Source organism: Dasypus novemcinctus, chromosome 18, assembly GCF_030445035.2.
Source record: "Dasypus novemcinctus isolate mDasNov1 chromosome 18, mDasNov1.1.hap2, whole genome shotgun sequence".
Taxonomy (NCBI): domain Eukaryota; kingdom Metazoa; phylum Chordata; class Mammalia; order Cingulata; family Dasypodidae; genus Dasypus; species Dasypus novemcinctus.
Window position 1 is genome coordinate 67,359,525 of NC_080690.1, and position 14,600 is coordinate 67,374,124.

General features: G+C 57.5%; 1 protein-coding gene across 1 annotated transcript; it reads right to left on the bottom strand.

Annotated features, from left to right (window-relative positions):
* Nucleotides 1-587: 587 nt before the first annotated feature.
* Nucleotides 588-9,787, bottom strand: DACT3 (dishevelled binding antagonist of beta catenin 3). Its single transcript, XM_004454398.4, has 4 exons — nt 9,455-9,787; nt 4,071-4,167; nt 3,721-3,873; nt 588-2,825 (listed from the first exon to the last, which is right to left on the bottom strand). Exons 1-4 carry the CDS (start codon nt 9,701-9,703, stop codon nt 1,432-1,434), a joined length of 1,893 nt encoding a protein of 630 aa, XP_004454455.3. The 5' UTR covers nt 9,704-9,787; the 3' UTR covers nt 588-1,431.
* Nucleotides 9,788-14,600: the final 4,813 nt, after the last annotated feature.

The window sequence follows — 14,600 nt, forward strand, 5'->3', positions numbered from 1 at the left end:
GGACACATTTCTAGATGAATGCAATTCAGCAAAACTGACACAAGAATAGAAAATATAGTGTTATAACCAACAAAGAAATTCAATCCTTAATTAAAATCTTTTCCATAACAAAACCTCCAGGCAAAATAAGGATAAACAATGGAATTTATAGCCCAATTTACATAACTATATAGCTATATGTAATACATATATAACCATACATAGTTATATATATTTATGTCATTACTCAGCTTTGTGTATGTATGCAAACACAGGAAAACATACGAGTATTCCCATTGAAGTGTTGATTATGATAGCTTCTGGGGAAGGCACTGAAACTGAAAGAGGGTATTTGGGGGTTATCCCTTTGTCTATATTCCAGTTTTTATGAAACCATATTTATGACCAACACATAACCCAGTCAAAGGTCAGATCCATTGGAGTAAAATAGTACATGTTGGGAAGACGATGTTGGGACCCACCCTGGGGTCTGCCATCTGACTCAGGGGACTGCCATTTCCAAAGCAAACAGTAGTTGTTCAATAAATGTTAATCCAAAGGCAAAAGAGCACTTCTCCCATGTCCCTGGAGAATGAGAGGCCACGACACATGTAACACTGTGCATTTATTTACAAAGAGGCAAGAGAAACACACAGAATCTGGCCCCCCTGTGCATTGGGGAGCTACCGTCGTCATAATAAATACAGTAATTTTTTAAAAAGAAAAAATACTGGACTGGAACAGCTGAGGGTTATCCTGGGCTCCCTCCACTCCCTCACAGGGGAGCAACGAGAGAGAAGCCATTCTTCCCCTTTTCCACCTCCCAATAGGCTACAGTTGTCCAGAGATAGAGGTGAAAGAGTCCTTTTTTCCAGGTGTCACCAACTCCTACTTGACCCTCAAAACCCCAAAGTCCGCACTTCTTTCCTTCCCAGGACACTCTGCAGGCACTGCCTGGGGTGAGACAGAATCTCTGACCATGGTGTCAAGAGGATATCTTAAGGGTCCTGGGACATGGGGGGAAAGAAAGGGTGCTTTGTGAATGAGTGAGGGCCATATCTGGGCACAGAAAGGGAGATGAGAGGGCTCAGCCAGAGAAGTGAAGGGGGAAAAACAAACGAAGTGTCTAAACTAAAATGGGGAAACTCGAACTGAATCACCCCTTTCTGCATGTGCAGGTGAGGAAAGTGAGGCCCAGAGAAGGGGACCTTTTTTTGCCCAAGGGCCCCGGAGCCAGAAGCTGAAGTGGGTCAAAAAGGGCTTCTCCCCCATTCCTCTGGGTGGAGGGTGAGCCTTTGCAACCACAACTGCTGTGAACGGGGGCGGGGGCAGGGGACCAGGGCTGTCTTTGGACGCAGAGATGGTGGTCTTTGGAAGGGAGGTATGGAAGGGTCAGTGACTGGGAGCGCAGAGGCCAGGAACAGGAACGGGGAGTCAAGCAAACCCCTAAACTCACACTGTAGTCATGACCTTGAGAGAACCCGAACGGAAACGCAGTATCTTTTTCTTGAGCGCGTGGGAAGCCTTGATCTTCACAAAGACCTTGGCTGGGCCCGCGGGCGCCCCTCCGCCTGCACCAACCCCGGGCCCGGAGGACGCCGCGGTGGCCGCCACCAGCTGCTGCGGCCACACGAGGCCACCGCTGCCGTCCGAGTCGCTGGACGCGGAGCTGAAGGCGGGCGACTCGCCCTCGCTGGCGCTCGATTCGCTCTCCCCGTAGCCGCCGCCGCCCGCGGGCCCCCGGCGTCCGAGCGGCCCCAGGCGCCCCGCCGAGCACTCGGAGTCGCTGCCCGCGCAGCCGTAGAGCAGACGGCGCTGGGGCGCTGACGGGGAGCGGCCGGGGCCCGGGTCGCGGGCCGCAGGGGCGCGGGGACGGCCGCGGCGCCCCTCCGCCGCGTCGATCTCGGCCGTGGAGCGCCAGCGGCGGCAGGCCCCCGCGGCCTGGGCCGCGAGCGTGGGCGCCGGGCCTCGGCGGGGCCGGGGCGGCCGCGGCTCCTCGCGCTCGGCCGTGGGGTACTTGGGGGGCCCGGGAGGAACGGCGGCCGCGCGGCCCAGCAGGCTGGTCTCGGACTGCGAGCGCGCGGCCTTGCGCGCCCGGGGCGAGCCCCGGCGGCCCGAGGCCTCGGTCAGGCGTCCGCGGCGGCCCGCGGCCCGGGGGCGCTCCCGCGGCGGGGACTGCTCCACGCTGCGGCCGCGGGTCAGCGGCGGCGCTTTGCGGCGCGCCGCGCGGCCCGGGAGGCCGCGGGTGGCGGCCTGCGCGCCCGGGATGTACTGCGCCTTCACCAGGCGGCCCTCGGCCGGGCTGGCGGGCGGCGACGGGGCGGCGGGCGGCGCCGCGGGCTCGGGCCCCGCCTCGGACTCCCACGGCGAGGCCCAGGCGCGGCCCAGGGCGGCCGGGCTGGCCGGACGGCCCCCCGCGCGCTCCCCCGGCGGCTCGGGCGCGGGCCGCGCGCCCCCGGGGGGCGGGGACGCGTCGGGCGGCCGCTGGCGCACGCTGTTCTGGCGCCGCGGGCCGCCGTCCGCGCCCCCGGGGCTGGTCCGGGGCTGGCCCGCCCCCCGGCGGCGGCGCCTGCGCAGGAGCGCCGAGATGTAGCCGTCCAGGGGCCGCCCCGCGCCCGGCGCGTCGGCGGGCTCGGCGGGGAAGCGGGCGCCGGGCCGCGGGCTGCGCAGCGCCACGGCGTGCAGCGGGCTCGGCGTCAGGAAGGGGCCGGCGCGGGCGCGGCGCTCCGCCGAGGAGCAGGCCTCCGGGCCCGCGGGCTCGGCCGCCGGCGGGTAGGGCGCCGAGAAGGACCGCGGCACGGCCGCGCGGGCGCCCACCGCCTCGGGCGCGCTGGGGCAGGCGTCTCCTAGGGGAGGGAGGCAAAAACCGCGCGCTCGAAGTCCCTTCCCCCCTCGAGCGAGGGAGGGGCAGGGCGCTCCCCCCACTCTCCCCCTCGGGTTAAAAACCCTGGCTCTCCCCTCTTCCACCGTATCGGCTTGATAACGAAGGCTTTACAGGGGCGCACGAGACCCTGCATTTGTCCCGCCTTTGCCTCCCTTACCCGCACCTCCTACCCCTCTCCTCCGCGTTTACAGGCTCAAGGCACACCGGCCTTCCCATGCAGTCGGCCTCAGGACCTTTGCACATGCTGTTCCCACCGCCTGGAATGTTCTACCCCAGGGTAGCTGCCTGGCCCCCTCCCTCACTCCAGGTCCTCACTCAAAGGTCAGTCTCAGTGAGGCCCACCCTGGCCACATTTTCTCAGATCAGATTACAACTCTCGCAACACAAACAGATGCTCCCTAGTGTCTCTCCCTGGTTGGCTTCTCTCATGGCACATGCCAATATACACCATCCTTATTGATCTTGTATGTTCTCTCTCTCTCACTGGAGTGTCAGCTCTCTGAGGGCAGGGATTTGTGTCTGCTTTGCTCACTGTGGTATCCCCTACATAGTCAGGGTTCAAAACCTTACTTGTACAAAGGCATAAGAGCACTTCCTGTTTACTGAGTGGTTCCCACAGGCCAAGTGCAGCACCTTGGGGCAGGGGCTTAATGCTCTGTGAGGTAGATGGTGTTAGCCCACTTAGCAGGTGAAGAAGCACGGCCCCAAAAGAAGAGACATGCTCAAAATCACACAAAAAGGAAATGTCACAGCCAGAATTTGAATCCAAGTCGGTCTGACTCCAAAGTTTATGTTCAAAACCATCTGCCTCTGCCCTCCTTTCCCTGGCCCTGCAGGCCCCAACCTCACCCACCTACCTAGGGACTTGGGCCTCTCGCTGGCATAGATGCCCCGGGGTTCAGAGGGACCCAGGCGTCCGTAGGAGCCAGAGCCGGAGAAGCCACTGTCCCCACAGAAGGTCGAGGGCGGGGAGTCTGGACCTCCTGTAGAGCTGGGGTCTTCATAGAAGCCTGGGTTCCAGGGAGAAAGGGAGAGACTATCAGAGGGACTGGCTGAGGGGCACACAGGGGCAGGGAGAGGGGAGACCAAGGGGCAGAGTGGGAAGACAGAGTTGAGGGGGACAGAGGGGCAGACTGAGAAATGGAGGACAGCAGGAGGCATCGTGGAGCCTCAGGTCTCAGGCAGGCCCCCCTCCACCTGTGCTCACCTGAGCTGCGCCCGCTCTCCTGCTCCAGGCCCCCAGACTCCAGACTCAGGTCTCCCAGCTGCTGGCCCAGGTCCCAGATGAGCCCGGGCAGGGCCTCCTGGGGACACGTGAAGAGCAGCCCATCAGAAGGCCCGCAGTCCTCTGCCAAAGAGTCCCTGTTGCACGAGCTCCCAGGCAGAGGCTCACTTTGACAAAATGAGGCTCTGCCTTCGAAATGGTAAAAGCTGGACCTGGATCCCAGGATGCCCCTCAAGATCATCATCACCATTAGAAAGTCCTTCTGGGAAGTGGATTTGGCTCAACTGATAGAGTTTGCCTACCACATGGGAGGTCCAGGATTCAAACCCCGGGCCTCCTGACCCGTGTGACGAGCTGGCCCATGCGCAGTGCTGATGCACAAGGAGTGCCCTGCCATGCAGGGGTGTCCCCTGTGTAGGGGAGCCCCACGCACAAGGAGTGCACCCCGTAAGGAGAGCCGCCCAGAGCGAAAAGAGCACAACCTGCCCAGGAGAGGCGTTGCACACACGCAGAGCTGACACAGCAAGATGATGCAACAAAAAGAGACACAGATTCCTGGTGCCGCTGACAAGAATGTAAACAGACATAGAAGTACACACAGTGAATGGACACAGAGAGTAACCGGGGAGAAGAGGAGAGAAATAAACACAAATCTTCCAAAAAAAAAAGTCCTTCTGGCACTCTAACCCCAGTCCTTCCTGCTGCCGCTCCATCTCATTCCTGTTTCTCCTCCACCTGTGCTCACAGTCTCTCAGCCCCGATGAGAATGTCCCTCTTTGAGTCTGAAATTGTATCAAGTCTTCTTGCTACAAAGGCAGCTCTCTCCTTCAAGGTGCTGTCCAGGCGCCAGCAGATCCCTTAGCTGTGGGTCTGCCTTCTCCCAGACCTTGACCCTTCCATCTCAGAATCTCCCCCTTCCTCTGCTGAGCCTTCACATCAGTAGAAAGTCCTTTTGCACTTTCCCCTTAAGTGTTCCTGCTGCACACTGACTCTTGCCCTCATATGAATAAAATAGGCTACTGCGATGACTCCTAGACCTCTTTGCTCCTCTCCTCAGAACCCCCATCCCTACTGGAAAGTTCTTCTGAGTCTAGCCTTAGGGATGCCACTGCAAGGATCATTTGTCCCAAGCCCCAACCTGTCCCTTTGTCCCAGAGGCCACATACTTCTCTGGCCCTTGCACCACTCCCAGCCAGATGCCCCCAGTGTCTGCCCATCGCGCCTTATCCCCACGAGAAGTTTCTGTGAGTCTACCCTGAATCCTTCTTGCTGCTGGAAAAGACCATCCCTTATCTGGTGTGGCTCAATGGAGGTGAAAAACCCTGGGAGCGGAGTGATAGTTACTGGGGGTGGGGGCTGAAACAACACGGGGTCTCCAAGGCACTACGACTCAACTCCGTTTTGGGAAACTGAGGTCCCGAGCCAGGAAACGTCCCACAGGGGTCTGGCCGAGGCCAGAGGTGGCCGCAGCCTGGGGCTGACAGTTGACTTTCAGACAAAAGCGGCTTGTCTGGCCGGCGGGAAGGAGGCAAGCGGGAGGGGGCGGGGCCGGCAAGGCAGGCTCGGGCCCTGCCTATTTAGGGCAGAAAGAAAGACCAGCCACCCTGCAGCCACCTCCCACCCCGGCGTCCCACTACCGCGCTTGCTACTCCTTCCTCCTTCCCAATCGTGCTGCGACTCTCCCGGGCCCGGACCCCCACCCCAACCCCCCGCCGGGAACAGAAGCCCCCTAAGGAGCCTGTTCGTGCACAGAAGGTAGTCGAGAAAGCATTCCACGTTGGGCTCCTGCCCTGGGTGTGCCGAGGATCCTGGTGGTAGTCATCTTTGAGGAGAACCCAGGAAAAGGGTCAAATTGTGTGGCGTTGGAGGTGGCTAAAAGATCAGCGGCCAGCTGTATACCTAGTGTCCCACTAACAGCCCTCTGGCCACTCGGCTCTAGCCACACAGGCTGCCTCGCTGCTCCTGGAACATGCCGCTACCTCAGGGCCTTTGCACTGCCGTGCCCCCTGCAGGCCGCATTTCCTGCTCCTCTCCTGGCTCACACCCTTCCTTCATCCAGGCTCTAAAATAGCTCCCCTGGCCTTCTGCACCTCCTCACCCTGCTTTCTTTTTCGACCTAGCAGCAATGACCTCCTGACTTCAAAGGAACTATCAGTTTGTCATTTGTTTTTCTCACTAGAATGTCAGCTCTCAGAGGGCAGGGAATTTTGTCAGTTTTGTTCACTCCTGGGTCTTCAGGACCTAGAACAGGGCCAGGCACAGAGGAGGGGCTCAGAGATATCCTGGAAGAAAAAAAAAAAAAATGTATCCAGGGGAATGCCACACAGCTGTTAAAAAGGAACAAGGCCATTTCTGTATGGAGGCACCACCAAGATACAGTGCTGAGCAGACACAAGTGCAGAATGTGAGCCAGAATGTGAGCCTGGGTTCAAAAACCCAGGTTGCTGAGACCCACCTGCAGAGTTTTAGCCTCACAGGCTGAAGTAGGTCCCAAGTTCCCACGTGACAGAATGTGGCTGGCCAGGGGTCACAGTTGGAGAGCCACTGGCATAGTCTTTGGGACCTCACCCCAGAAACTGGAATTTGTCAAAGGCAAAACTCTATATTTCCTGGAATATAGAAGGGAGGGACTGGACTGGACAGTAGAATGAAGTGTTGAAGGAGGCGTGACTTGGAGCCGAATCGCCAGGGGTCAAGTTTGGTTCTGCCACTTCCCAGCCATTTGACCTTGAGCTGGTCATCTCACCTGTCTGTAGCTCATCTTCCTCAGCTGTAACCTGGGCATCAGCTGACTACCTCTCTTATGAGGTGTTGTGTGATGAAACGAGTTAATACAATAGGTCCTTTTAAGCGCCTAGGAAATGCTGACTTACTATTACGTGAAAGTTATGCCTTTTTTTTTACAAGGAAGATATAAAATCATGTTTTACTTGTGTAACTAAAAATAAGCGTAATGGATGGCAGTGATGGTAAGACAACATTGTGAATGTAACTAACATCACTGAATTGTACTCTTGAAAGTGGTTAAAATGAGAACTGTTATGTTGTATGTATATTACGGAAACATACCCATTTTAAAAATATAAAAATAGTAAGTGTAAAAGGATGTGTTGTTGTTGTTGTTTTTTGAAGAGCAGGAGATGGAGCCCTCCCCACCCAGCCACCTCTTTCTACTCCATCACCCCTTTCCTCCCAGTTGCAAAGGGAGGGATCTTTAAAAGAAAGGAGCGGAACATCCTCTGCCTGAATCTGGCCCCTGCCCACTAATAAGCAAGCCCTTCCGCAAGTCTGTCCTGTTGTCCTCTGTCCTGCTGTCCTACTCAGTCAGGTGTAACGAGGGTCTGGTCAGGCCCCTGGAGATGCCTTTGCCCAAATGCCTGACAGGCCCCTAGTCTGTGTCCAGTGCCCTCGGTCTCTGTTAAGAAGTCCTTCTGCAAGTCTAACCTAAGTCCTTCCTGCTGGAAGGGGACTTTTCCTTCTTAAGAGAGAACAGACCTGAGGGAGGCCTCCCCCACCCGCAATTGGTGCCCCTCTTCTCTGAGGTACCCAAGTCTTTACCTGGCACCCCAGTCGTTTCTGTTAGAAAACAGTCAAGTCTGACTTCAGTCTTTCTGGCTACAAAGAGAGAGCATGCCCGGGAGGAGAGGTGGGGGCTGAGCCTTCGAAGACGGGGTTCAGGGCTCAGCGCAGGCCCTACCCCCTCTTCAGAAGGACCCGGAGGAGTTTATATTTAGCGCTCCTCGGCCCCTCCCTCCGCGTGGCTGTCTCCCTGCCGCCGCCGCCTCCTCTCTGATGCCAGGACTGAGTTTTGCCCGGAGAATGGGAAGGGGGCAGGCCTCCCGCCACCAGCTTAGCTTGGCCCAGGGACCGAGGGGCGGGGTGCGTACTGAGGGCCTGGGAAGGGGGAGACCGGGGTGCAGAAAGAGGAGAGGGCTGCGGGGCAGAGGGAGAGGGCAGAGAGAAGGGGGACCCAGGCACAGAAGAGGGCCAGGCTGAGGGGCGGAGGGGAAGGCCGCAGCTTGCTCCCGCCGTCGCCTCGTTGGGGTGGGAGGCGCCTTCCGCAGCCCAGCCAGCTTAGGGGTGGGGGAGCTGGGGAGGCCCCCACAATCCGGCTCTAACTTTGGGAGGGGGTGGGGCCTCCCACAGCTGTTTCGGTTTCCAGAGAAGAATGTGCAGGGTCCCCCCTCCCGGCTGGGGGAGGGGCTGGGCCCGCAGCCCGGGTGTCTGGCTTGGGTCCCCCTCCCCACTCCCCATCTGGGGAGGAGGCAGCCGAGGTCAGCAGCCAGGGAGAGCCCCCTCCCCCCAAACCTCGGCTCAGGTTTCCCCAAACGGGAAGCTCCGACCACACACAGGCTCGGGGATGGGATCTGCGAGGGGAGCCGGGTCCCGGCCCGGCGAGCTGGGGGAGGGGCAGGGGCGATGGAAAGATGGAGGCAGGGACCTGGGGCAGGAAGCAGAGAGGTGCGGAGATGGGAGCTGGCGAGAGCGGGGAGGCAGGGAGAGACGGGATCAGGAAAGCCAGCCGGAGAAGTCGACTCGCAAAGTCGCAGGGATGTGGCAATTGGGAGAGCGAGAGAGGAGTCCCTCGCCCCCCGGGAAGAGGTCAGCAGAATCAAGGAAGGACCAGAGGGCAGAGGAACGGTGCCTGCTGAAGTCAATCTAGAGACCTCTGCTCATCTTCCGCCATTGGAGCACGGGGGGGACCGGAAAGCAGACCCCGCGCTGCCTCCTCTTGGGTTAAGGAGGGCGGGGGCCAGGTTGGAGAGGAGGGGACGTGTCGCTGAGGGGCAAGATCCCCATGACGTCCCAAGAGAGTATGAGCGTCCTCTCAGCAGGGAACCCTCCCATGGGGGGGGGGTCTAAGGTTCCCTCCGCCCACCCCGCCCCCTCCAGAGATCTCCAAGCACACCCGGACTTGGGGAAGGTGGAGCCCTGGTAGCCGGGCCGGGAGGGGGGCATGTTTGGATCCCGGTTGTGTGACCTTGGATGAGTCGCTTGCCTTCTCTGAGCCTCTTTCTCGGTAGAATGGGGATTATCAGCCCCTACCTCCCAAGCTCCAAGGAGAGCACGCATGTAAAGTTCTCGGCGCTGGCCTTGACACACACTTGGCGCCCAGAAGGTTTTTTCTTGGGGGGAGAAGGGAGGAGGCGGGGGCCTGTGCATCTCACGGAGCCCCAGTGGAGGCGACGCAGTGCCCCCCCCCTCCGCCGTTTGGGGGCGGGAAGACCAGATCCCGACCGCCGCCCGGACCCCCGGGGTCCCCAGCCCCCACCCCCAGGGATGGGTGTCTGAGCATCCGACCGAGAGAGGCAGGCAGGACGGACGGATCGACGGTGGGGGGGACCCGCGGACAGGCGGCCGCTCACCAGCTGCTCCTCCAGGGCCGCCGCGGCCCGGCGCGCCGCCGCCGCATCCTCGTCCTCGTCGGCGTCCTCCTCGTCCTCGGCCGCGGCGCCCCCCGCTCCGGGCTGGGCCAGCCGCAGCGCCTGCTGCACGCGGTACTCCTGCCTCTCCCGCAGCCAGTGCAACTCGCAGAGCCCCGCCAGGCTGCCCTCCAGCCAGCCCCGCAGCCGGCCCCGCTCGGGGCTCACCGGGAACGAGAAGGCCCGGATCATGGCTGCGGCCCCCCCGCCCCAGCCCGGCCGGGCCCCGCGGCCGCCCCTCTCCGGGTCCCACCTCCCCGCCTCAGCCGCCCGCCCGCCCGCTGGCCCGGCTGTCACCGTCTCATCTGCATAGGCGCCCGCCCATTGGGCCGCCTACCCGCGCCTCATCTGCATGGCCACGCCCCCCAGCGACAGAGCCTCCGCCGCTCATTGGCCGACAGCCGCCCTTCGCGAGCTGCCTGGCCGAGCGGCCGCGCCCCCCGACACGACGCAAGCTCGCTGCAGCCTACTCGCCCCGCTCTGCGGCGCTCTCGGCACGCTCCCCACGCGTCACAATGAAACAAGCCCGCCCTTGCCCCGGCGCCATTGGCCTGTGCCTCTCCGCTCTGCGTCTGGGTCCGCCCCCTTGCGGGCGAGCTCTGGCTACCATTGGGCAGTCGGGCGGGAGGAGGAGGGGTGATCTATAAATAGAGAATGGTCCACCTGACAGTTTGGCAGCTGCTCCCGCCTGGTCCCCCCACCCAGTCCTCAGTTTCTGAGGCTGCGCAGGGGACCGAAAGGATTGGGCGAGGGAATTGAGCCTTGATTTTACCTCCTCTTCCAGGAAGCCTTCCCAGACACTCAGCTGTAAAGTGCGAGGGCCAGGCCAGCTAAGCCCGACATCCTCTGATAAAATTATGCTTGTAAGCTTATGCGACTTGGGCGATCGTACCCAGCTCTTGGTTTAAGGCTCTGCTGTCACCGTCTTGAATTCTTAATTTTTTGAACAAGGGGCCCCGTTTTATTTTGTTCTGTTTTTCATTTTGTACTGTGCCCTGCAAATTATGTAGCCGGTCTTGTTTTCTAAAGTCTGGATGGGTTGTCTCCTCAATTCTGGAATTATAAGACCCTGGGTGGGAGATTCTATGATTCTATAAGAACAGAATCTGAGTGTTTTGTCTGCCAGGTGCCGCGATGGTTCGTGCGCAGCATTCCACGGTTCCAGGGTTCTTTGTTCTACGTTCTAAGAGGCTTTGTTCTCGGCCTTCTAAGATGCTGTGTTCTCCACTCTATGGTCCAGAGTCTCACATGCGTTTCCAAGTTTCCCTCCTCCCTTCCTGGGCTCCTAGAGCGGGGCTGGCCCCCATCAGGCGGCCAGCCTTTGTCACTGTGCCCTGTGCCTCCCTACACTTTTCAAGGAGACCCAGTCTAATATATGTACCCATTTCTTGGATAGATCTTGACTCCCTAAAAGCCAGGGACCTGGAAGACCCTGTGGGAATCTCCCTCTTTTATGATACCCCTGCACCAGGCAGCCTTCTCTGGTCCAGAACTGGAGAGGCAGTGGTGGTGGTGATCAGCAAAGATTCCAGAGCTGCACAGCCTGGGGTGAGTCCCAGCTCTGCTCCTTATCAGCTGTGTGGCCTTGGGGAAGTTGGTTAGCCTCTCTGTGCCTCAGTTCCCTCAACTGTATAATGGGGGGTCATGGTTCTGTCTACTTCATATGGTTGTCACGAGGAGTAAATGAGCTATTTGTCAAGTGTTGGAGCAGTGTGTTCCATGTATAAAGAGCCACAGAAGGGTTTCATAAATAAGTAAAGAGTGATCTAATGGGTGTCAAAGAGAAAAAAGAGTCCAGGCTTTAGCAGAGACAGACTTTATTTGGTCCCCCATCTTGTTTAAGACAAAGCTAGTCTGTCCTTGAACAACCTTAATTGTCTGGCAATGGGAAGACTATTGGGAATTGACAGGGGTCTGGAGAACTCTCGAGAAGATCTTCAAAGAATGTGGGGTGAGGTCAAGACTGGCTTTTCGTTCCTGCTGTTTGTGCAAGACCCCTTGAACCTATTGCTGAACAGAGTGCTGAATCTGGAACTGATTTAGGGTTCTAGCTGCCAGGCATTTGAGGATGGACGATAAGTCAAAAGAAAATTATTAAAGGTTGGACGAGGGGGTAAAACCAAGATCTGAGGCTAGAGGGTAGCCAGTGGAGGGGGATCTGAGAAGGAGATGAAGAGAGATCCTCGGTTATGGAGCCAGAACAGCAGTGACTATTTTGTGGATTTCCTTGCTGGCATATTGGAAATTCTCACTGATGATGAAGATGTTAGAAAAGTTCCTGGGACAGTTGCTTCCTACCACAGCAGAAGTTCCTTCCCTGGAAGCCCCTGATGTATCAAATGGCAGTCAGTGGTGAAGGATCACTAACTGTGGCTCCTCAACTTTCCTGGCCTAGGGGAGGCTGGTGAAGATGTCGCCCACTGCTTTAGTTTCCCAGCTGCTAGAGCAAGTGTGATGCAACGTGTTGCTGTGTGTGATGCAATGCGTTGGCCTAACAGGTGCTTTTTTTTTAAGATTATTTTTTATTAATTTCTCTCCCGTTCCTGCCCCGCCCCCCCTCAGTTGTCTGCTCTCTGTGTCCATTCGCTGTGTGTTCATCTGTGACCGCTTCTATCCTTATCAGCGGCACCGGGAATCTGTGTTTCTTTTTGTTGCGTCATCTTTTTTTTTTTTAATAAAGATTTATTTATTTATTTATTTCTCTCCCCTTTCCCACCCACCCCCATTGTCTGTTCTCTGTGTCCATTTGCTGGATCTTCCTTGTCCGCTTCTGTTGTTGTCAGCGGCATGGGAATCTGTGGTTCTTTTTGTTGCATCATCTTGTTGTGTCAGCTCTCCGTGTGTGCCGCACCATTCTTGGGCAGGCCGCGCTTTCTTTTGCGCTGGGCGGCTCTCCTTACGGGGCGCACTCCTTGCACGTGGGGCTCCCCTACGCGGGGGACACCCCACTGCGCATGGGCCAGCTCCACACGGGTCAAGGAGACCCGGGGTTTGAACCGCGGACCTCCCGTGTGGTAGGCGGAGGCCCTAACCACTGGGCCAAGTCCGCTTCCCTGTCGTCATCTTAACAACAGGATTTATTGGCCCCTGGTTGCTGGGGCTGGAGGCGTGCCTCCTCCGGGGTATCTTATGGCTGACTGGCGACCTTTGGTTTCCCTTGGCTTTTCCGCCACAGGGCAGCATCTTCTCCTTTCTCTTCTGGCTTTAATTGACTTCCGGTTGTTCCCGTGGCTTCTCCCTCACTGTAGCTTTCTCTCTCAGGTCTCCAGTAAAAGGGTGAGGACACCTCCTGACTGAGTTGGGCCACACCTTAACTGAAGGAACCTCCTCAAGAGGTCCTCTTTGCAATGGGTTCACATGCATAGGAATGGATTCTGATTAGGAACGTGTTTTTCTGGGCTACATAGCTCCCAGCCACCACCATCACCTCTGGGAACTTGTTGGGTAGACCAGATGGCAGCTGCCCTGGGTACAAAAAGTTGCTCAGACATGGTTGGAAGTTCTAGCTAAGTCTTCAAGGTTTACTCCCAGGCATTTGGCTTCTTGTTCCAAGGCTTCTTTGCATTTAATGCAAAGGAAGGTGACCCTTGTGTCTACATTGAGATTTTGACCTACACAGGGTTTGGCAGATACTATAGTTCTGTGAGGAGTTGGGGCTTTGAGGGAAGAAAAAGTGAAATTTAGGTATTTATTGAATGGAGGGGAATTAAAAATTTAAGGGCTAAGAAGACTGGGGCCTTAAGTTGTAAGATTTTTGAGTTCTTGGAGCAGAGTGCCTGGTAGTAGTTGGAGTAGATTAAGAAGTAAATCAGGGGGAAACGGACTTTGGCCCAGTGGTTAGGGCGTCCGTCTACCATATGGGAGGTCCGCGGTTCAAACCCCGGGCCTCCTTGACCCGTGTGGAGCTTCCCCTGCGCAGTGCTGATGCGCGCAAGGAGTGCCCTGCCACGCAGGGGTGTCCCCCGCGTGGGGGAGCCCCACGCGCAAGGAGTGCGCCCATGAGGAGAGCCGCCCAGCGCGAAAAGAAAGAGCAGCCTGCCCAGGAATGGCGCCGCCCACACTTCCCGTGCTGCTGACAACAACGGAAGCGGACAAAGAAACAAGACGCAGCAAATAGACACAGAGAACAGACAACCAGGGGAGGGGGGGGGGAATTAAATAAAATAAATAAATTTAAAAAAAAAAAAAAAAGAAGTAAATCGGGATAAACATGTTCTTTCATCAATTGCAACAAATGCACCCCCTAATGGAAAAGTGTTAATGCTAGGGCGGTGTATAGGAGCTCTGTATTTTGTGCATGATTTTTCTGTAAACCCACAATATCTCTAATTTCAAAAGCAAAAATATGTAAATAAATAGAAAAAGAAGTAAATCAGGGTGAAATGGGTCTTGAGGACACTGAGAAGCAGCAAGTTTGGCATGGCTGCCCACTAGGGAACAGGGAATTTCCTCCAGCCTCTGGGTTCTGGCTACAGGTCAGTGCCTCCGTTTTAAGGACTGCCACTTCTTGAGGCAGAAGGAGCTGCTGCAAGTTTGGCCAACGGAGTGCCATTTGTAACGGGCATGCCGCAGCAGTCACAGATTGTCTTTGTTTCCAAAGCAAACCAAAATCATGACCTCCCGCTGAAAGCATACCCAACATCAGTATAAACGCCGGCTCCTTTCCTGGGTTGAGATGGCACAGGCTCAGCGTGGGCTCCGGGACTGCTGTTTGGGCTGCCTCAGGCTGGGGAAGGGGCGTAAAGACTACGGGGTGTGGAGAGTCAGCGGCGGCTTGCCCTGCTTGGACAGCTCCTGGATTCCAAGGTGAGAGCCATCTGCAAAGAGGGTGACATCGGGGTGGTCGAGCGGAGTCTCGGTCCCCTTGACAGGGGTGAGGAAGAAGCCGGGTAATGGAAACCCAGTCAGGAGGTTGTCGCTGGGGTGGGCGGGGAAGGAGGGGGGCTGCTTCAGGGAATTAGGGAGTGGGGGGGAGACTGTGGAAGGGCTTTGTAAAAGGTGAGCCTGGAAGCCGAAAAAGGCTGAGGGTTTCCAGCGACCAGCAGAGCCTGTGCTCTGTGAGGCCCGTAAAGATTGAGAGAATGGCCTA

What these genes read in the sequence shown, in the direction of transcription:
- DACT3 (XM_004454398.4), bottom strand. Translation starts at nt 9,703, where the DNA reads ATGATCCGGGCCTTCTCGTTCCCGGTGAGCCCCGAGCGGGGCCGGCTG. An exon ending in CGGCCCTGGAGGAGCAGCTG is followed by an intron (nt 4,168 to 9,454) that starts GTGAGCGGCCGC and finishes ACGTGTCCCCAG; the next exon opens with GAGGCCCTGCCCGGGCTCAT. An exon ending in CGAGAGGCCCAAGTCCCTAG is followed by an intron (nt 2,826 to 3,720) that starts GTAGGTGGGTGA and finishes TCCCTCCCCTAG; the next exon opens with GAGACGCCTGCCCCAGCGCG.